The 23,193-nt window shown below is 42.6% G+C and overlaps 1 protein-coding gene across 2 annotated transcripts; it reads left to right on the top strand.

Moving 5' to 3' along the window:
- The first annotated feature begins 125 nt into the window (after nt 1–125).
- usp22 (ubiquitin specific peptidase 22) lies at nt 126–22,725 on the top strand. Of its 2 annotated transcripts, XM_013273150.3 has the most exons (14): nt 126–261; nt 355–636; nt 8,553–8,685; nt 12,401–12,514; nt 13,196–13,297; nt 14,222–14,388; nt 14,491–14,638; nt 14,897–14,999; nt 17,492–17,650; nt 17,960–18,086; nt 18,169–18,260; nt 19,764–19,826; nt 20,698–20,847; nt 20,932–20,974. In XM_013273150.3, the coding sequence occupies exons 2-14, from the start codon at nt 517–519 to the stop codon at nt 20,972–20,974; spliced, it is 1,521 nt and encodes a 506-aa protein (XP_013128604.1). In that variant the 5' UTR covers nt 126–261; nt 355–516. The 2 variants fall into 2 exon arrangements, with proteins under 2 accessions (XP_013128604.1, XP_003438729.1); XM_003438681.5 differs by having other exon boundaries at nt 154–636; nt 20,932–22,725.
- The last annotated feature ends 468 nt before the right edge of the window (nt 22,726–23,193 follow it).

Here is a 23,193-nt window from a genome sequence, read left to right as displayed (position 1 = left end):
CGAGCGGATGTGGTTTGCTGGAGAATTCCACCAATCAAGACGAAGCGCCCTTCTTTTTAGAGGCAGGACTTTACCCGCTGAACGAAAGTTGGCACATGTCAATCATATGCAGCACTCGGCCGTGATTGGTCCGTCGCTATGAATGAGGTGGGTCTTAACGACACTCGCCGTGTAAGCTACTGTTGAAATTCCAATGCTAACCAACTTTAGCCAGCTTGCTAACATGTAACTGAGCGACTGTGAAGAACTACATGTAAAGCGGTATAGTTGGATTTCAATACATAAATGATACATATCTCCAAAAGAGGCATATTGTAAAATTCGTCTTCATGCTTGCTACTGCGCGTGTCTCAGCTACTGCAACCAGGACATGTCCAGTTAGCCAGAACGCAGCACTCGGTGGATAACGAACCCTGGCAGAGCTAGCCAGTCAGCCTGCTTGGACTGGGTCTGCTTTGAGAGATTTGAACAGGTTTCGTCGCTCAGTGGGCAGTGAAGCCGGATGCTGTGACTACCATGAGTCCCGCAGGCTGCCCCCATGTCAACGGCTTCAAAGTGGACAACTGGAAGCAGAACCTGAGGGTCATTTATCAGTGTTTCGTGTGGAGTGGTTCAGCTGAGACCAGAAAACGCAAGGTAACGACTGTTTAGAAGGGACCCTTAATGTACGACAGTGTATGCGTGTGTTTGTGTGCTGAGCTGCCGTCGTGTGCGTGGATAGTTCCCCGCCCTTCCACAACAACAGACGCTGAATGCCAAAGTACCGCTTTCCCCCTCAGCCAAATACTATCCAAGCTCAGAGACTTGTTTTAGTCTCAGTGTCGCGCCTAAATGCCACTCTGAGCACCTCACCACAGCTGCAGTGTCCTCAAACTGATGCAAACTACTAGCATGTCACCCAGTTAACCCCCTCGCCGCTGAACGTTAGCTTAGATCAAAGCTAGAGTCCGCATGATGGATCAGCAAGCTGATGATGTGCATGTGTTTGCACTGGCGCTGCGCCTGCTGTGGCTCCACTTCCTCCCACCAGCAGACCGCAGGCCAGTGTTACACGGTGGTGTTTCCTCGCTTATTGGGGCACTGATGGCTCTGAAATCAGCCAAGTACTCCATATCTCTTGTCCTCATAAACCTATGATAACAGATATGCAGCATGGCTGTGTTTGTTCAGCATTACAGGATGAACAAGGTTTAACAGGTAAAGCAACAGAATATGTGACTTCAGTTACGCTGCAGGAGGAAATATTATTTTAATTCTTCTTTGTTTATTTTTTTAATAATCATGCCATTACGTAGATATATAGCATGCTTTGTTTGCATTATCTGTATGTATACTGCACTGGCTTAAGTCCAGGAGACATATATACAGAAATAAATGGTGCGTATGCAGATGGTATATGTACTGTATGGTCTCTTCCTGTGCCCCTGGAGGGCCAAAATCCCTTCTTATCGTTAAATCTGTGGGACACCTCTCCACATGGGGAAACTGTTACACCAGGTGGTTCTTTTCCGCCTGTCATGCACTTGTTTTCTTTTTATCCAGCTGGAGAAGTCTGTTGACAGTCATAGATTAGATTTTCCAGTCTAGTTTCAGGTCCAAGACAGTCTTTAATTTGACCCTGAACAATATTTCGTCCGCCAAGTTTATCCATACCTTATTGTTATTCAGCGAGCATTGGTGTATCCAGGTATTTTGGCTTGCTGCTCACTCGGCACCTACACTGGGTTGCTGCAGGGATGCAACAAAGGGAAAGGACAAGTATTGTGATTCCAGGGCCATTCAAAACAACAATGGCAAAAAATTGCATACATTCTGACAGTCAAGCAGCAACACTTGAAAGTGTTACCTGTGGAAAATACAGGTCTGACAACTCCTTAATCACCCACTCGCCACTCTGCTTCGTCCATTACCTCAGGCGTCAGCCTCAGCACTGTGTACATCAGACAGTCCGCTGACCTTCAGATGTAGATTGAATGCTGAGTATTGGTTCACCTTGAGAATTCAAAGGCTCAGTTCTTTGACTCACTTCACTGACAATCACACAAGTGTTTTATCTCATCTGAATGGCGACAACATTGAATTTTATCAGTCCACTGCAGAGTAAAACCGCATTTTCTCACCGCAATCCTAATGTAATATTTTTAAATTGTAATAAAACATTTAACATTTTATTTTCTGTATATTAAACATGGCCAAAATTTCAAACAATGACGTCAGCATATCCTCTGGTAAATCTTGTGTGTCAAAGGCTTCAGGCAGGTTTTTTTTCCCCTACACTTGTCTGTATGATGTCAGTAAGAGCAGATATTCCTAATATGGTCAGGCACACGGCTCTGGTTGTGAGCACAGAAGCTCCGCCCACCTACTCTTCAGCTCATCTCTTTATGAGGTGCAGCCAGTCAAATAACAGTTGGCTTGGGAGCGGGAGGATAGACACCTAAAACTGATAATTTCAAACAGTGGAAGAACTCAGCAGCTGCACTTAGGCCCAGTAAGATTAAAAAAAAAGGATTAATTTGAACTGTGAAAAATGCAGACCCACTAGTACAGCCCAGGATTGACAATAAGGATCTGGACATGGTCCTTTTTAACAGCCAGTATAGGCTGCTCAAGGGGCCATGAAATAAGACCATGTTTTAAAATTGGTGAGTCACTACTAAACGTCAGAGCTTAGCAGATTTAGCAGTATTTTCTGTCCTCCTAAGGCTGTCTTCTACTAGCTTGTGCCACTGCAACACAAAGTAGATTTAATGTGAAAGAGGCCCGCTGAGTATCAAACCCAGAGCTGGTGGCAAAAATAAACAAGGTCAATGAAGTATTTGCCATTATGACAGTGGCAGCTGTTGCTTTAAATTTAAGTTCAGCTTCATTTTTTAGCCCTCTGTTTTTTTTTTCTGTGTTGAACATTTACTCTTTCCACTAGTGTCAAGGTCACACACTCCAACAACAACCAAATCTTAGTATCAGACATATCAACAAATCAGATTTACCTGGGTGTTTTCAGTGGCACAGCTGATATTTATGCCACCGGGCTAAATGTTGCAAAATAGAGTGATGACTGTAAAACAGGTCAGTTATTTCTTAGTTTGCCTGGGACAAAGGAGGAAATAATTGATTAATCTTCATACGTCTTGATGCATTCTCAATCATCCAGGAAAGTAAAACTCCAAAAGTTGATTCTGTTCATCTGGACGTAGCGTTTTATGGGAGAAACGTTTCGTCACTCATCCAAGTGACTTCTTCAGTCTCAGCTGACTGCAGGTTTCCCTAAATCTTATAAACAGTACATTTGCATAATGACTGAAACCAGCCCACTGAAGGAACAATGGGCTGGGAAACCAAACAACCTCTGGCGAAGCGGATGGCACAACACAGAAGAGCTACCTCGTCAGGCCAGGACTCTGCAGTCTATTTACACCTACAGGCCAGTGGACACTCTTTCAATGATGAGGATGTACACATCCTGGACAGGGAAGAACACTGGTTTGAGCGCGGCGTCAAGGAGGCCATTTACGTGAAAAGGGAAAGACCATCTCTGAATCGAGGAGGGGGCCTAAGGGTACATCTTTCGCCATCTTACAATGCTGTGATTGCAGCCATTCCCCAACTCTCTGTGAATGGTACTCATGGCCATTGATCAGTGGTCTTTGATATGTGGTTTTTGGTCAGTGGTTGTTGATAAATGGTCATGAGAATTTGCATAATTATGATTAAGGAACTGACCTCCCAGCCCATTGTTCCTTCAGTGGGCTGGTTTCAGTCATTATGCAAATGTACTGTTTATAAGGTTTGGGGAAACCTGCAGTCAGCTGAGACTGAAGAAGTCACTTGGATGAGTGACGAAATGTTTCTCCCTCAAAACGCTACGTCCAGATGAACAGAATCAACTTTGGGAGATTAATCTTCATAAATAAATATCAGTTTGTTGTTTGGGATGGCAGGCTACGACAACTTTTCCCTAAATGAATGAGGCAGGTGTTGCTGCATTGGCGCACAGTGTAATAATCTTCTCACTTTACACTTTTCTAACCAGCAACTTTCCATCCCATTACCCTCTCCGGTTCTCCCCGCCTACTGGTAGCTCGTCTCTGACATCGCAGCATTTGGAGGAATATGACACAGTTGGAGGTTGGCTGTTCTTCGGGTGTTAGAAGAACCACAAGGCCTCTTAATACACAGTACACAGTGTTCTAAACCATAACTACTGCGCAGTGTATATGTGCTCAGGCTCTTACTGACAGTTTGGGATGTGGAGATGTAGAGCAGAGAAGATGACACAAATCCTACATGAACACAACGTCCTTGGGGGAATAGCAAAACAGACGTGCACACTGTAACAATGACAGCCAGAAGAATGAGTGACGAAAGATTGTTGCATATTGATGGGTATTTTCATAATTCATGTGCTGTCCGAGCAGTTTTGCATGGAGGGGTTTGTGTGTGTGTGTGTGTGTGTGTGTGTGACTGGAATAAGAATGTCTTTTTTTTCTATCTGTGTCCCACATTTAGACTCACAAGAGAAGCATGTTTTTAAATCATGAACAGCAGAGGTGGTACTCAATGAGGAATAAGCCCAGATGAAAAGTTTTTAATCTAGAGGGTTTTAGGCTTTTTTTTTTTTTTGGTAATATAAATCTCAAAAAACACAACATGAATCAAGCAAATGTGTGACATTTGTCAGAACCCTCATCTGTTTAGTAAGACAAGGTTGTTACCACTAACCCTATGGTAACAACTATGAAGCTACTGCTTAGCTGTACAGTGTAAACTGAAATGGGTGGGAGGTAACTGTGACACCTCTCTCATCCTTGTGATCACAGTAGTTCAGGAAAACCTGGCAAGAAGCTTGTTTTACATGGCAAATATATTGACTTAAACTAAAGGACGATTTATATTTATGAAATCTATTTAAATTACAGTGTGTACTCTGTGGTTTAAATAGATTTCAAACACTTAGATTTCATGCACTGTCTACAATGTCTAATAAGTCAACTTCAAATTATGTAAAGTTCTGTACAAACGCTGCCAGTATTTTAAATTTAGTTGCACACTGGGACTGTCGTCAGTCTACACAACTATGTGTATTGATCTGGATAGATGTGGATAGAAACGGCACAAAACTCCAAGGCTACTACTTACTACTTCTTACTTTCTTCCCCATTCTGAAGCTTTGTTCAGCAACTTCAGAGAGACGTCTTTAGGCATGTAGAAATGTTCAGAGCACTGAGTTGCTATCAAGCAAGTGGCTAATTGGGTAACGATAACAAGCATTTTAGTTGTGTCTAATAAAGTGGCTTGTGAGTGTGTTTCACAGATATTGTATTTTTCTTAAATTGTTCAACTTTTTTGATTCAATCCCGTTTTATTCATACAGTGCTTAATTACAGTTACCTATATTGTAAGGTAAAGGCCCCACAATAATGGAGGGAAAACCCCCAACAATCAGATGACCCCATATCAGCAAGCGCTTGGCAACAGTGGGAAGGAAAAACTGGCTTTTAAACAGGATGAAACCTCCAGCAGAACCAGGCTCAGGGAGGGGTAGCCATCTGGTTAGAGGTGACAGGAGATAGTGATGGTAAAATAAACTAAAATCGGGCAGCTAGCTTACCTACAGCACTCTCAACTATATGATGCCAGATGCCATACATTTATGAGAATCTCTGCCTTTAGAGATGTTAGAGTTTACTCCTTTTTTTTTCTTTTTGCAAAGCCAATCTAGTTGTTTCTTCTGAACTTTATGCAAAGCTGAGCTAACCTGATTATAGAGGAGGAACACAATAGTTTTGAGTTTTGTGAAGGAAAAGGTTTATTTCCTATAATGTGAACATTTCCTTAAAATAAATTCTACATGCAGTTTTAACTTCTCTTCATATTGGTTGTATTGTTTTATTTATTTATTGTTTTTACTTCTGTTGACATTGATAATTTAGGGTTTTAGACGTCTTGGTCATACACGTCAGGTAAAGACAGCATCATTTGTCACGATCCTTACATCTTCTAAATTGAGCACCAAACTGTACTGTCACTCTGCCTTTCCATTTTATGTATATTAGCTTACCAGTCTAGATCTCTAAGGTAGAGTTTCCATAAAATGCCACCGATATCAACCTGTCTCATGATTCCAGCGCTAATTTTCTTCTACATTTTCTCCTCTTGTCTTTGTGTCTGATGCTCTCCCATATATCATCCTCTACCGGCTTTCCTTTCTCTCCTGTCTTTTCTTATTTTCCCTGCACTCCTCTTCTTAGGCATTGCTCATTTCTTCTCGCCTCCTTATATTCATGCTAGCTCATTGGCATGCCAGCTTGTCATCTGCATGCTTTTGAACTGTTGCTATCTACCCTCCATCCACAGTCACGCCGCTCTTCTTTTTTCTTCCCATGACTGCCGAAAATAACGACTAAGAAACACAATTCATATTTAAGAGGTGCATTTTAGGCTTAGGTGAATTTTATCCTGATTCTGTACTTTAACCCATATAGCATTAAAAAGCAGAATGCATCATGCTTTGTAGATATATTGTCTGGTAGGTTTTTGAGCAGTGTTCATACACTTAAGTCTTACATAGACCTGCATTAAAGAAATGTTCCGTTTACTTAATAGAAAACACACAGTAGATGAAAAATAGCTTTTGACATCCAGAAGTGTAAAATGATGTGTTCACTGCAGCTGCTTAGACATGCCAGGCTTGACGTCATGTACAGTAAATGACCTTGGCATGATGACGTGGTGCATTTAAATGAGCTCTTAAAGACTTTTCGTTGTTTTGTCTTACATAAAGTCTTACAGTGATGCTGCTCACACTACTTGGTGTCCAGTTCTTCTGTTTGCAATGACCAGGCAGTAGTAGGCCCCAGTCAGAAGCTGAAAGACTAGTTGACGACCCCCTAGTACCACCAGGCACTAGGGAAAAATATGTGAGTGGTTGCTGGCTGTTGCAAGGTAAATTGGCTGCGAAGCATTGTACAGTGCTGCACCAAAAATTTCTTTGTGATTGCCTTTTTGTCACTCGCAGATTCCCGAAGTTGTCCATAGCTTGCATGGAAAATGCTGACTTGTTTACAAACACTCACCAACTGTTTGCTGAGTCATAATGAAACTATCAGAAGTGTAAAAATGGAGAAAGGTCAGCCATTAAGATGCCTCTGTTTCGGTATTGCATCACCCTCTTTCAAGTTTCACTCTCTCTGTGGTTAGTTAGCAGGATTTTGCAGTTTGCAATTAGACCTCTGTCATGGATACTATGCAAATCTGCTTGTGGCCAAAACCATCCCAAGCAGGCTGTTGGTTTGTAGCACCCTCTTTGCAACAGATTTCTTTTGATTTCTATTCTAACCTATTGTTTTAATTAATCTTGATAAACACTACAGGACATCATGTGACAAATACAAGATCCATTGATTTGCAAAGTTAAGTTGGCCAGCTGATGGTTTGTACAAACAAGACACCAATCATGCATGTTGGAGTAGATGGTTCATATTATCATAGCTATTTTTTGTGTGTTGGCAATGTTTTGTGTTGCTATCTATGCAGTTCTTTCTGTTTGTTGTATGTTTTAAGCTTGTTTGTTTCTATCTGTTGTCTACAGAAGTTCCTTAGATGCTAATGCTACACTGTTATTCACAATCTAATACTAGCTCGTTCTTGCAGAGTGTATTAGGTTTAGCTGACTTCAGGTGGAAGTAAAGAGAGCAGTGAGCTGCAGAGGCTGAACCATATTCATGTTTCTGTGTTCTTTCTGATGTGTTCAAGTAGCAACGCGTGGACTCCAGGAAATTCAAGGTCCGTCTCATAGTGCAGCGTAAAGCAAAAAATGTGAATGCTTTTGTAAATAAGAGATTTCAGGTTTCGATCTGAGCACATCTGTAACAAACAAATATATAAAAACATGTTTTTATTTTGTCACTGAAATTTTCAACATAAGGTGTGCTAAAAGGAAAAATTGCCATAGTTACGGGAAGTCTGCATTGTAACCTATGGCATAACTGCAAACCCCTCTGAACCCTACGCCCTAACCTGGCATGCACATCACGAAAAATGTAGCTACACGGGTTGGCGCAGCCCACAAGTATCGTGATTGGGCAGTTCAGCTCCATCAAGTTTTTCAATTGTTCATTTACAAAGTAACAATCATCGTCTCAGGACAAAGAATAATCATCATAGCAACAAAATAAGGAGTCACAAATGTAACAAATTCCTGGAGGGATATGCAGAAACTGTCAGAATGGATGTGAGGGAAGGCACAAAGGAGTGATATGTTTACACCCGCAAACAACTGACCACCACAAAGAGTGGAGACCCATGATTAACATGTAACACACCAGAACACACATAAATGAGATCGGCCACTTACGTAGGTTATGTCATGGGTTCTACAAAGATTCATCCTTGAAGTTTGTTTAAATTTTTATGATTTTGGGGTTTTTTTTAAGTGTAGAGTACAAGTTTGAGAAGATTCATACAATCGTTTCATCTCTCTCTCTATTTTTGTCTCCCTCTCTCCCTGCTGTTCCTCCTCCCACCCACCACCCCTCCCCCGTCTCTTTCAGGCCAAGTCATGTATCTGCCACATGTGCGGCGCCCACCTCAACAGACTCCACTCCTGCCTCTACTGCGTCTTCTTCGCCTGCTTTGCCAAAAAACACATCCACGAACATGCCAAGAGCAAAAGGCATAACCTAGGTATGACACACACAAACTCACGGTCCTACACAAAGCTTCTGCATTGTAACAAACACGGACGATATCCACACAAATGCACACCCCAGCACAACGCCATCAGGGCTAATTATACAGCCAGCAGCAAATGGAGGTATAGGCTAGTGCCACTGCATTGTAAACACCATGCATTTGTGTGTTTGAGACTATATTTATAAGCAGCTTTGGCTTTCTTATATTACTTATATCAATGCTTTTATTTCAGCTGTGACGCATCTGTGGTTTTTGTGAGGCATTTGGAGCCACAGGGGTGTGAGCTGTTACGCAAGCGAGTGCAACATAAATGCAATACTGCCTAAAAGGCTTCATCTCAAGGGGCTTTGGAAAGTCACCTGTGTATTTTGGCCTCACGCAGCCTATTAGAGGGAAAGCATGCAGTAGTGAACTTGCTAATGAATGGGCACTGAGGTCTGTCTTGGTGGCTGATTAAAAATTAAGCACATTTCCATTTTATTGGGTACACCTCCCTGCTCTCCAAAGCCTCTCTCAAAATCCCTGCAATCATTCAGCGGTGTGGGTATTTATAAGCAAGAACAATGAGATCTCTCTCAGCCTTGTTGTAGACAGGATTAATATTGCAGGTCAGTGAAGGTAACACAAAATATCGCGAGCCACTGGTTTCAGTGATAATCTGTATATTTTTCTCCTTTAAAAATGACTGAGCAGGCTTTTATTTTGAGGAGCCAAAGCAAGCGGACTGTATTTCTCACCACAGCTCGCACGGAGGCTGCTTAGTTGGCCTGGGCACACACAGTAAGAAAACGGGAAAGTTGTATTTCAGTTCAGTGAGTTATATATTTACAGGAAACAGACGCGATCTGGACCGCTCCAGATCTGAAGAAAGACGTGGGTGTTTGGTGAACAGTTGGTTGTTTTCGCCCAGTGCTTCGACTCCCACTGGGACACACGGCCTGTGATAATCAAAACATTGCTCAAAAATTTTTGAGAAAACTGCTGGATAGTACCTGAACTCATATACTCGGATAGTATAAACAGCTGCTAAAGAATTCTGCTGTGTGCAGAAATCGCTGCTATTCACATCTAAATGGGTAAAAAATAAAAGAAAGAAACACCACTGAGTACACTATCCTTCCTCCCTGAACTTTGTAGTCTTGCAGCAGGACTGAGACTTTCTGTGAAAGTTTGATATGTTCTGAAACTCCCATTGGTGCTTGAGTTAAGTGGCGATTGGGGCGCTGTTCCAGAAATCAGATTTAACAAACTCTGAGTTCCAGAAAGGATCATCAGAGTTAGTTTAGTCACTCAGAGTAATGAAAGAACGCCATCGTCGATGGAGCTCTGATACCAAGAGTCACCATGGAAATGGGTAACTAACGATCAGAGCCTTGATTTGAACCCAGTGGATTGAGGAATATCATGTCAGCGCCGACCGTGACATTTATCTAAAAATGATAACAAGAAAGGGGAAAACGTGCCTTCCCCAGTTAAATAACAAACCTGAAGTTATTAAACCCAGAAACATTTACATCACATGTTACTGATTCAGTCTATTTCTACGTTGATTCTTAACCAGCTCTCTGACACTCTCAAACTCGCAGACTCCTACGAGGGTCCGTCGTCTGTTAGAACAAGTGCATGAAGGCTAGACGTCATGTTGAGCCTTTTTTGTGCGCCATAACCCTGCACACAGGGTTCATAGCATTGCGATGCTGTTTACAGGGTTATACAGGGGTGTAATATAACTTATTCAGGAGTCATTTATTTGAATTTGGGCTTAATGAAGTTGTTTCTAGAGCAAATGAGAAGTTTGAGTGATCAGAAGTATTTCTTTACTCTATGGAAGTTATGATCTTCCATAGTTCCAAGTACATGCTCCATTTAAAAACATCACAAAAAACTGAAACACAGTGCATTATGTATGATCAGTTATTTACACATTCACACTGAGCATGCTAACACTGGACCTGGTGTTAGCAGTGTACTATTAAAGCTGGGGGAATGCAACTGTCATTGCAGGTGTGCAGATTTTATTGTAAGTCATGTCGTCATGAGTGTTGAACAATTGTGTTGCACAAGGAGGGTTGGCGGTTTTTGTTTAGTTTTACTGGTTAAATAATGGTTTTTCTAGACTGGAAATCCGGCTTCATCTGCTGCTCTCTGACACTTATACAGTTGACATCAATTAATCGTCTCACTCCAGCAAAAATAGGCTGTGCTAAATGACAAAACTATGGAGGAGCACAAAGCTTTGAGACTCGGGATTATTGTGTTGCTAGAGTCGATCACACAGACATTTGTACAACCTTTTTATTGCCTTTGATATTACCGAAAGCATTTAAAAAAGGGGCAACATTTAATTACACTGTAAACGGCGTATTATCTGCACCAAAAGGCATCATCCTGTTAGTGTGAAAGCGGAGACGCCAGCTCGACACCCAGTAGCTTTCATTTTTTATTCTCCACATAATGGAATTACGGCTGTTTTGAGCTGCAAGTGGAGTGCGTTACACTGCAGCGTTGTGCAGGAGAGCGCCGCTGTAGCAGAAGCACCGAGGGTGTCGCTGACAAAAGGCTGGATTTGGCAGATGTTGGAGAATCTGCGCTTTGGTTTTTATCAAGCCTGCTTTGCTTTATCACTCGGCTCAGGAAGACCCCCTGCGGTGTGTGTGTGTGTGTGTGTGTGTGTGTGTGTGTGTGTGTGTGTGTGTGAGAGAGAGAGAGTGAGAGGCCCACATAAACTGTTAGCTGCTGAATTAAATTCTGAAAAAATTGTAAGAAATCGTCTAATAGAAGGGGAGGGTAAGGTTTTTGTTTTTTGTTGTTTTTTTTTTTTTTAAAGAGAGAGACGCTCTCAGCAGGCTGATGAGGAGGTAATTAAGTCGTTTTTAATACACCCTGTGGAATTAGCCTCCATTAAACCCGGCCCCTCCTCCTCACCCTCCTTCTTTCTGTTCCTCCTCCTGTTTTTTTTTTTTTGCCTTTGCATCTCTTTCATCAGCTCATTTTATGGACGTCCACCGTTCTCTTTGCCTCCTCATGTCGGACTCCTCCCGCTCTCTGACCACTGTCCTCTTCTCTTTCTGCCCTCCTCTTGTTCCCATGGTTACCCGATGACCCTTTCGATATTCGGAATTGTTCGAGGGTTTCATTTAATTTCACTCGGCACCGTTACAACCCCACCCCCCCTTCAGTCTGTCAAATTTTTTTCCTCACTTTCATATTTGCCTTTGCTTTTCCTCACCTCCCTCCATTCTTTCCTCTATACCTGCAGAAGATGACAGCCAAGAGAGAGGCCGTCAGGCAGGTTGTTATGGCAACAGCAAACAGGTTGCCGCAGGGTACAGAGCAGGTGAGGAGACGGAGAGAGAGGTAAGATGGAGTGGAAGCACTGTTTTGGGCCATGAGTGAGCATTTAAGTGAGTCTGCGATGGTGGGAGATTACCCAGAAAGGCAGCGTCCTCACCTTTTGACTTCCCATTGCTCTCTTCATCATTTCTGGCTGCTGTGAACACATGGCTGATCTGTCAGCAGATAAACCCTGCTGCCTGCCGTCGCAGCGTGACATAAATAGAATAAAACTGAGAGGTGAAGCAGTTAGCCTTTTACACAGTTTGCAGCAACACGCAACCCTTTACAGTCTCGTGAGGGTCTAATAAACTGAGTGTCCCTGCATTTGAATAAAATGCCGTCTTCTTCTTGTCTTTGTGTGTCTGTCCAGCTATCGACCTGCTGTACGGGGGAATTTACTGCTTTATGTGCCAAGACTACATTTACGACAAAGAGATGGAACAGATCGCCAAAGAGGAACAAAGGAAGGCCTGGAAGATGCAAGGTACAGCAACTTTAAACAACGCGCCAAGTGACTTTGACCTAAGTGGGACATTTCTACACCAGAGTTTACCAAGCAACGACACTTCTGTGCTCAATCACTGCATTTTGAGATGACAGCACATATGCAATATTAAAAATCCACACTGCGCTGCAAATTCTTTAAACTCCTGGTCTTTATTATCTAGCTTATTAACCTGATTATATATAAATTAGCATTTTGCAGTTAAAGTTTTTATAGAGTTCAGTTTGGATGTGGTAATATTCATATGAATGATAATGCTGTATTGCAACGTTGTTTCTAATCCTCTGTAAATGTGGATTTTTATAGAGCAGCTGCAGTGGGTTCATGCATATGTAGCAGTGGTCAAATGTGTTTATGGCAGCCTTCTAAGCTTGAACAGAAAGATTCAAGTCGTCAACCTTTAACGCCAAGTGTATTTTGTGAATGTTTGAGAATTCATCAGTGTGATTTTTATTTATTTTTTCCCCCGAAAAACCCGAATAGACAACACAAAAATGCAGAAAGTAGCAAAAATGATAGAAATTTTAACTGATATACGCAAATGCATATTTAATGTCTTTTTTCTCATTTGTAAGAAGCTTCAGTAACCACTCCAGTTTCAAAAAATGATTTCATGGTTCAGGCTCCACGGGTTTGTGTGTCTGTGTAAATGTGTTCCAGGTATCGGGGAAAAGTACTCAACGTGGGAGCCGACGAAGAGGGAGCTGGAGCTGCTGCGTCACAACCCCAAAAGAAGGAGGATCACCTCCAACTGTACAATTGGTTAGTGTCTCTCTCTCTCTCACACACACACATTGACAGAGCAGCCACTCAGTTTCACAGACTGTCTGAAAATTAAGGCGAGAAAAAAGATGTAAAGGCATAAAGATGAAGCAACACCATCATCCATCATGTTTTCACGCGTACTCTGCAGCCCGGAGCCTGTGAGAATGTCTGACACACTTTGATCGGACATCAGCCGCTCTTTAACCTGCCAGCTTCTTACTGCAAACCCTGTGTGATGGCAACTGGCCCCATGTGCTAATTGCAGAGCAAACTTTCTGCTTTACCCATTCCTTTAATAATATGAAAAGCTACTAGTCACAACCACAGGGTGATGCAGAGAGGGAAGAAGCCCGAACAGGAGATGTTATTTATTGCAGTGATAATGAATATTGGAGTGAGGCAGTGGTGGGACCTTCAGTATGTGGGAGTGAGGAGAGCTGGCATACGTTTAACACCTTGCAGCAGCCTGCAGGGACGTGCTCCAGCGCCAGCAACATCCCTGGCTCTGTCTAAGACGAGGGGAATTACAGGGCCGGCTGCTCATCCATGAAAAACACTACAGCCTTCTTTCTTTTCTGCTTCCTGTCTTTCCTTCCACCTTTTCTCCTGCTTCCTCCTTTCTCTCTCTCCCACCTCTTTTGTTTTTTTTAATATATGTGGTTAGTTCTGCTTTAATCAGGCAAGGGTTTCCCTGTATGCAGTCCACTGGTGCCTTAGAGACATTGCAGAGAGTGTGTGTGTGTGTGTGTGTGTGTGTGTGTGTGTGTGTGTGTGTGTGTGTGTCTATAACAGCATTGCAGCCTAGCTGCCACAATGCAGCAGCCACGAAGCCTCTTTTTCTGTTTATCCCGTCCACACACTTTTGTTTCCTTGAACTGCGTTTATGTCTGTTTTCCTTTGCTGTCCCTCTTCCACCCGCAGGTCTGCGCGGGCTGATAAATCTGGGCAACACGTGCTTTATGAACTGCATCGTCCAGGCGCTGACACACACCCCACTTCTGCGAGACTTCTTCCTCTCGGACCGGCACAAATGCGAGATGCAGAGCAACTCCTGCTTGGTGTGCGAGATGTCGCAACTGTTCCAGGAGGTACCGCGTCTTTGATTTTATTTTAGGAGTTTAAAGAGGACAAGGAGATGATTCAGAAAGTGTCATTTGAAAACACAAACTCCTCCCACCCCCTCACCACAGTTCTACTCAGGCCACCGCTCACCTCACATCCCATTCCGCCTCCTCCACCTCGTGTGGACCCACGCCCGTCACCTGGCCGGCTATGAGCAGCAGGACGCCCACGAGTTCCTCATTGCAGCATTGGATGTCCTGCACAGACACTGCAAAGGTCAGACACACAGAGACGTTGTATCGTAAACAAGCTGAAATGACCATCAAAGCTGAGACATGCGACTTTCAGTCAGACATGTTTGACACGGAGAGTTAAGAGGCTGAAAACACATGAGAGGCAGTATTGATTCTTTTGGATCTCTTGTCAGTTTATAAGCACAGTGGGGATTTGTGAAGTTACACAGTAAGGCTTTTAGTGACACTGTGCTTTAATGTTTTTGTTGTATGTGTGTGTGTTTGCTTTGTGTCCCTACAGATGACAACGGGAAGAAAGCAAACAACCCGAACCACTGTAACTGCATCATTGACCAAATCTTCACAGGGGGCCTGCAGTCTGACGTCACCTGTCAAGCCTGCCAGTAAGTGTGTGTGTGTGTGTGTGTGTGTGTGTGTGTGTGTGAGAGAATGTGAGTGTGTGTGCAGGGAAAAAACAACTTAAAACCCCACTGATGCCTCACTAGAGTCTGTATAAAGAGATTAAAGTGTACAGTTCCATCATGAGGACACAAAACAGGCCTCACTTGTCTGCATCAGAATGTCTAATGGCCTGCCTCGAGGTGACCCTCCTCCCCCTCCCTCCCTAATGCCTCCGTTCTCCTCTATCATTCACATATTGCACCATCAATCACACACTTGGTGAACTGCTACACTGCAGCAACAGGAACGGCCTTTCATGGCATGTAAAGTTGATCTCTAGCTCCACCTGGTGGTTCGTGGAGGCAGTTGAAGCTCTGAGTGGACCAGCCCGCCTTTTTTATTTATTTTTTAAACTGATCTGTTATGTGATTAGCTCCTATTTCCATATAAGAAATATTTTCACACACTGGGGGATTTTTGCCTTTATTTGGCGTGGCTGAAGTGACGAGTAGACAGGAGAGAGCAGGGGATACGCGACAGAGGCCACGGGTCAGACTTGAACCCAGGCAGCTGCATTTCTGGGTCACTGCACTAAGTGTAGCAGTTTTGTGGTTACTGTCAGAAGAATTTTTAAGCTTATTGTCAAGTCATGCTTAGCTGAGGAAAACAGCTGGTGCTTCTTCAGTGGAAAAAAAATCAGCAGTAAATACAGTGATCCACAATTTTGATTCCATCCATCCGTTTTCTTCCACTCATCTGGGGCCGGGTCACAGAGGCAGCTGCCTAAGCAGAGAATGCCTAACCTCCCTGTAGCTCATCCAGGAGAACACCTGGGTTTTTCCAGGTGGGCCGGTGTAGTTGTAATCACTCCTGGGTCTGCCCTGTGTCCCCTGTAGTGTATGCCCAGAACCTTGAGATACCTAATCGCCTCCGCATGGGGCAGCAACTTATCCCTGACCCGGACCTGGAGTAGCCACGAGATCCGTTTCCAGCTTAGGACTATGGCCTCAGACGTGAAGGTGCTGATTCTCATTCCCACTGCTTCCCACTCCAGTGTGAGCTGGAGGCCATCACCTGACCAAGCCAACAGGACCACATCTGAAAAGATCAGAGATGAGATCCCGCAGCCACTAAAGTGGAAGCCTTTTGCCATTTGAAATCCATCCCTATAAAATTTAACTAACTAAAATATGCTGTAGATCCTCTTTTTCTTTTTGTGGCAGCTCTGGAGAAAGTCAGAAATTTCTGTTTTGACCAACCATAACCGGACTGTTGCCAGTCAGCGACACTATTCAGAGCTTTCATCTTCATGGTGCTACTGAGGAAGGCTGCTGGATTAGGGTAGTGTGCAGTGGAGGTCCTGGGTGTAGCAGTCATCTTAAACAGCCATCAAATTTGATTAAAGCTCATGTCAGAACCAGTGACATGGCTTTGAAAGAGCCCTTGTTCTGATGACACAGGCAGCTTTGTGGAGATTTATGGCACCAGGAAGTGGAATTATTAGAGCAAAGAGATGGAGCTAAATTTGACAGAAAGCCGGCGCTGCAGTGATACGTCTTGTAATTGTGCTATGGCCCCTTGGCTTAACAAGAACACTATGCATTACAGAGAAAGTAGGCAGAACAATAGATGATTTAGTGGAGCTGTTAGAGAGATAACGGGGGGTGCAGTTTGGAAAATGGATATTAACTGAGCAGTGTTTCTGTTGGTATTGCAGCTCTGAGCAACAAACTGCTGGGTTATAATCCAGCTGTTCCAAATGACTGAAGATACGAACACAGTCACAAATATACCATGAACCAGTAGGATTTGCTGTATGTCCTTAAGAATGAACACACAGTGTTTCCAATTAATGTTCAGCTACAAAAACTGAAGCTGAGCTGTACATGTTTAATGCAGTAATGCTGATAAATTGACCACCAGTGGAATTATTTGGCTTTCATTTGTTTGAATGTTGCTTTATTTTGCTTTATTTTTACCTTAAATTCACCTCCTTTCAACACAGTGATGTACATTTTCCAGTCAACTGTTTTTTTTTAAACAGCATATTTACACATAAATAGTGTTCATGCGAGTTAAAGCCTTTTTTAAAATTCATAACCCTTTTCTCTGTGACGTCAATAAGAACGGGTATCCTTAATATGGTTGTCAGTAACAGTGGCTCCACCCACCTGCTGTTTGCACCTCCTGTCTTCAGGCTATATTTTTGCAAAAAAAGAAATTATCCTTAAAAAAAACTGTGAAAAAAATGAAGTTGACATCAAGTGATAATGAGCTTGTGCTGATGTTTCTAATAAAGAAGGGGAAGAAACTGAGATTCTGGGTTCATCCAGTTCTCAATGACCCGGAGGTAAAATAGTACTGTTTTACTATTTCTGGATCATTGTACATTGGGTATGATAATGATTATTTTGAGCTGTGACTCCTCAAGAGTAACACTTGGAGTTAGAATTGACCGTATCACGTGACATCCTGGCATCTGTTTGGTTCCCAGTGGTGTTTCAACAACTATAGACCCATTTTGGGACATCAGCCTGGACCTGCCAGGCTCTTCCACACCATTCTGGCCCCTCAGCCCTGGAGGAGATGGATCAGCACTTAACGGAGAGAGTCACACCACTGGAGCCACAACACTGACGGACTGTCTGCGCAGGTAACTGATATATGAAGAATAGATCAGAGAGACATGATCTGAAATGTCAGGATTGAGCTGTAGTCATCAGCATTAAAAGATAAACAGGTGCGGGGTTTTGTCTGTTTTGTGGTTGTAAAATGAAAAGAATCCTTTCAGCATTTTAATCAGAACAATCCTACATGCACTGCAAACTCAGAGACCCACGCCTTTAGCCTCATCCCAGAATCATCATGAGCGTCACATACTCTAGAACTGTTTCCTACCCTTCCTGACAGGGGAAGCAGCAGCACTACTCCCTGGTACCAAATCTCACCCTCTGTTGTCCAGGTTCACCAGACCAGAACACCTCGGGAGCAGCGCAAAGATCAAGTGCAGTGGGTGCCATAGTTACCAGGAGTCTACCAAGCAACTGACGATGAAGAAGCTGCCCATCGTGGCGTGCTTTCACCTCAAAGTAAGAGAGGTTACATTTGACAGCTAATGAAGGGGATATTTATTACCTGTTCTAACTCGTGGATATGTGCGTGTGCTCGCAGAGGTTTGAGCATTCGGCCAAACTGCGGCGGAAGATCACTACTTATGTCTCCTTTCCTCTGGAGCTGGACATGACCCCGTTCATGGCCTCTAGGTGAGCACAATCTAAAAGAAGGCTGGAAGCTGTCAAAGAAAACCCAGTAAGGTGCATAAAAACTAGAAGCTGCTGTGTGCGTGCTAGGCCTCAATCACAGTAACAACTGTGTTTATATGGACTTGTGTGCGTCCAGTGTCTTTTTAAAAAATAGATTTTTGGTCATAAACTGATTTTTTTGTCATTAATGAGCACAACCGTAAAGACTGATCATTGCAGCAGAGTCTGGATGACGCCCGCTTTTCCTAACTCATCAATCAGCTGGAAAAATATGGTGGCCGTGTTTTATTTCAGAGTACATTACTATGTGCTCATATCTAAATATGTTTACATCCTTACTGTGCATATGTGTATGTGTACTATATATACCACTCAAAAAAATGAAAAGAACACTTTGAAAACACATCAGATCTCGTTGTGGGGGGAAAAAAATCATGCTCGATATCTGTACTGGTGTGTGTGCTGGGAACTAAAGGATACCACATCATTTGATGGAAATGAAAATTATTAACCTACAACGGGGTGAATTCAAAGAAGCCCCAAAAATCAGGAGGAACCCAGGACCCACTGTACCAGGGTAGGGTCAGAGAGTGGATCCAAGGATTTCATCCTAATACCTAATATCAGGGTGTCTTTGCCTAGTCTCTAGAGATCTGTGAGTCCTTTCATGGATGTCCCACCCCAGACACTACAGATGGGAGTGCTCATCCTGTTCCTCCTTCCACAAAAGGAGCAGATACCGGACTTGCTAATGGGTTAAGGACCTTCTACAGCAGTGTTTCCCAACCACTCTGTGTGCTGTGAGAAATGATCAAGTGTGCCGTGGAAGATTATCTGGTTCCACCTGATTAGTACTCTCAGTGACCGGCATAACGAGCAGAACAATTACATTCTCTTCCACTAGAGGGCAGCACAACTACGTACTCTAATTAAATGGGTTGCCAACTGCCAGTAAAATAGAAGACGAAGGAGGCAGGGTGCAATAGCAATAGCTAAACATTTGAAAAGAAAAAGTGGTCAGTCTGACCTGGGTCCTGGAGAAAACTCTGACCCAGATGAAGGCCGTAGCATGAGTAGTGGTCAGAAGAAGGCAACAATGGAATATTGTTGTTGTTGATGTTTAAATACCTGTGCAACCTCTTTATCGCCTCATGCTACCAATAGTGACATTAATCCTAGCCAAAACTAGTGGAATAAAAACAAGCCAGAAAAAATGTCAGACGCCTGTAGAACAGTTTTTGTTTTGGGGGCTCTAGTGCACCTGTCATTAATTTTATTAACAACAAAGCAGCTGACACTGAATAACAATGTCCTCTGCTACTTGACCAGATATTTCACTGGCTTGATGCTATAATCTGATCGAAAAGCGTTCTTTTCATTTCTTTGAGCAGTCACAGTCGCTTTGCAGTGAATGTTAATTTGTGGAATACATTTGAGGAAACTATTCTGCTTGAAAGAACAACAGTTGGTATGTTGTTACTGAGTCTCTGCCGTGTGTCTCAGTAAAGAAAGCCGGATGAATGGGCAGTACCAGCAGACCGTGGATCCCTTCAACAACGACAACAAGTAAGCAAAGCGACACGTTTGCAGCATTGATTCCACAATAATCCAAGATGACCAAACGTGTATTCTCATCCTTCTGTCACCTGACACAGTGAGCCTCCTGGAAACACACCTGACAGGTGCAGCAGGGCTTCATGAAGCACATGTTTATAAAAATGTGCTGTTTAATCATGACAACCTGTCTGTTTGACCGCTTCTTCTTTCCACTGGTCTCACAGCTACATTCATTTCACTGGTGTAGAATCCACTACCTCATTTGTTTGCATGGAAATTACCCCAACAAGATAGGAATTATGAATTTGCAAAACTGCCTGTCATAACAGCTAAGCTGATTATCTGTTAGCTTCCTGTGAAGTTCTGTTTAGAAAAGCCATTTACAATGTTGCAGTGTAATAATAGAGTCCTTGTACAAAAACATGGTGAACTGGGAACAATAACCTTTCGTGATTTCTAGGCACAACATACTGAATCAATAATTGTATTATGTCCCAGTACACAGGAAGAGCATTACCTCCAGCGAATGATCAAAATATTAGGATAGTCGAGGAAAACTGGTAATGAGGTAATCAGGAGCTACAGAACGACATGCTAATGCTGCTGCTGTCCTAAAAAACACCACAGGCAGGCTTCAGCTTTCTCTCAGCGGTTATAAGTGGAAACCTGAATTTTTTGAACAACAGGAAAAGGAAGCTTGATGAATATTGAGAGCACATTTTTAATCACGTGAGAGCGAGATGAATTTGTTTGTGCAGTCAGTGTTGTGGTCCCAGCTAAGTTCACAAAGCAGCTGAAGAAAATGGTGTGTAGGAAGGAAGTCATTTAAGAATTGAGTAAAAGCCAAACTGCAGCTTGTTCTACTCTCTTCCTGTTGCAGGTACAGCTTGTTTGCAGTGGTGAACCATCAGGGGACACTAGAGAGCGGTCATTACACCACTTTCATCCGACAGCACAAGGACCAGTGGTTCAAATGTGACGATGCAATCATCACCAAGGCTAGCATCAAGGATGTCCTGGATAGTGAAGGGTGAGAACGTCAAAGAGCTTGAGACACATTTTTGCTTTGGTGTTTCTGCTGCCGACTGACTTTGTGGTGCTTTCATCTCCTCAGGTACCTTCTGTTTTACCACAAACAGTTCCTGGAGTACGAATAAGTCCCTGCATCAGCACGGCCTGCAGGATGAGCTGAGGGACGACGCAAGGATTTGTTTGTAACAGAGTGAGGAGAAAGTTAAAGAAACACACTGTCATTGGCAAGTCCCACCCTTACTACACGCCAGTCTAGTTACTCTGTGTGACATGCAAGGAGGACACTGTTTGCTGTGCAGGAGAAATCCAACAAATCTGATTGGATGGGCCCTAAAGGAACTTTATGTACTTGAATTCAGGGGATGAAGAAGAAAGCAGCAAGTCCATGTACAAGTCTGCTAAAAAAAAAGAAGAAGAAAAGAAAAGGAGTGCAGAGTCCTCCTAGATTTTTGTTCTCTTATCAGACACAAATGCAAGAGAAGCTTCACTTGATCACAGATGCTGTCCTTCACCAATGTCTTGCTACATGCTTCTTGCACAGCTGCATATGTAGGAAGAAGCAGAGCAACAGCTTTAAACAGAGCTACAAGGCTCTGTTGTGATATTTTTTCTCCTTTTTTTCCCCTCTCTTCACTTACCCTGCAAAGGCAACCTTCTGGACACAAGCACACTTGTCTAACACAGCTACGCTCCTCCAAAAGACCAAATATTTCAAGGGTGGAAGTTGTCTTCGTATGCTTTGGTTTTTTTTTTGCAACTTTTTTTGTACAACTACTGGTGAAGGGAAAAAACACGTTAATCATAGTGATCTGTCTGAAGTTTATTCCATTTTTCTTACTTGTGAGCTTGTAGGTATCGCTCAGAAAACATTTTCCTGCGAAGGACATGAAGGATCTGTTATTTTCTGCCTGTCTCCTCGTCAAAAAGGGGGAAATAGACAACACAGTAAATATATTTTTATACATACTGCAATTTAAAAACATTTGTTTACGGTTTTGCGTTCTCCCTGGACTCTCACATTGTTCGTCTGCGTTACATTGTGCTGTCAGTTTCATATACATAATTTTTTTGTATACATGACTTTCATGACACTGCTGCTATAGGCTGCTTTTTTTTTTTTTTCTTTTTCTTTTTTTTTTCTTTTTTTTAAATTTCAGTCATGTTCTCCACATTAATGAAACATTGTAATGATGCTGTTTCAGGTAAATGGCAAAAAAAAGAAAGAAAGTAAACAAAAAAGGAGAGAAGGGAGTCTGTATAGTGGAACACAGGCTCAGTCCTGCAGTGTTAACTGTCGGCTGCATGTTGCTCTAATTCAGTGTGTTTATATGTGTGTGAATGTGTGCACGTGAATATGCTCGAGAAAGAGGAGGATTTAAAAAAAAGAAGCAAAAGAAATCCCTTAAAAAAAACCTCAGCTTAGGTGCGTTTATATAAAATGTGTTATTGAGTGTAAAGAGACAAAAAAAGAGCGCGTATGTGTCCTGTTTGTATGCACGTGTGTCGTGCGCGTGCGTATGTAGCGTATGTTCATGTACTGAATCAGTACTTGCATTTAGCATGCTGTCTGAGCTGGGTATCACAGTTTGATAGGATTTTTTTTTTTTTTTTTTCGTTCCACATGTTGATGACGTGTGTAAAAGTATATATGTACAGTTTGTATGTAGAAACAAAATGGTGAAACCTCAAAGTTGATTTGTTCTTCTATATTGCTGGATCCAGCCACGGGGTCATAATCAGAAAAAAAAGAAAGGTAATAATAATATTAAATATCTTGAGCCAGTCAGTCATTCCACAAAAACACATGTAACTGCTGCAAGAACTGGACACAGTGATGGAAAGACACTCAAATAAAGAAGAATCTATATCTGTAAAATCCTTGTGTGTTTTTGTCATTAATTATGTAAGATTATATTTATGTGTTTATTTTAGTGTTTGTTTTGCTAGATTTTAATGTTATATTGCTGATTGAAGGGTTTGAAAACTACTGTGAAAGATTCATGGTGACAACTAGGAAAAGACTAAAACGGTTTGTTCTTTTCTTGATAACGAACATATAAGCACACACTAGAATTACAAAGTTACGTCAGAACAAAGGAAATTTCTTGATTATTCTCTTTTTTTCCAGACGAGACCAGAGTGGAGATGTTTGGCCACATCAGCCCAAACACCACCTGCCACCTGTCAAGCAAGCACGGTGATGGAGTCGTCATGATTTGGCCCAGCTTTGCAACCTCAGTACCCTACTGTGCATTCATTGAGTCAACTGTAAGTTAAACGTTAGCTCATCTGTGAAAACCGTTAAAGCTGTCCAAATTAGGTCATGCAACAAGGAAGTGACAGA

This window comes from Oreochromis niloticus, linkage group LG8 (genome assembly GCF_001858045.2).
Source record: "Oreochromis niloticus isolate F11D_XX linkage group LG8, O_niloticus_UMD_NMBU, whole genome shotgun sequence".
Classification (NCBI taxonomy): Eukaryota; Metazoa; Chordata; class Actinopteri; order Cichliformes; family Cichlidae; genus Oreochromis; species Oreochromis niloticus.
The sequence above is the reverse complement of the archived record's forward strand: the minus strand, read 5'-3'. Positions and strand labels throughout refer to the sequence as shown.

Bases quoted from the DNA above. Each gene is read 5' to 3' on its own strand.
- usp22 (XM_003438681.5), top strand. From the start codon at position 517: ATGAGTCCCGCAGGCTGCCCCCATGTCAACGGCTTCAAAGTGGACAAC. The intron at 13,298-14,221 runs GTTAGTGTCTCT...TTCCACCCGCAG, and splicing joins CACCTCCAACTGTACAATTG to GTCTGCGCGGGCTGATAAAT. The intron at 18,261-19,763 runs GTGAGCACAATC...CGTGTGTCTCAG, and splicing joins ACCCCGTTCATGGCCTCTAG to TAAAGAAAGCCGGATGAATG.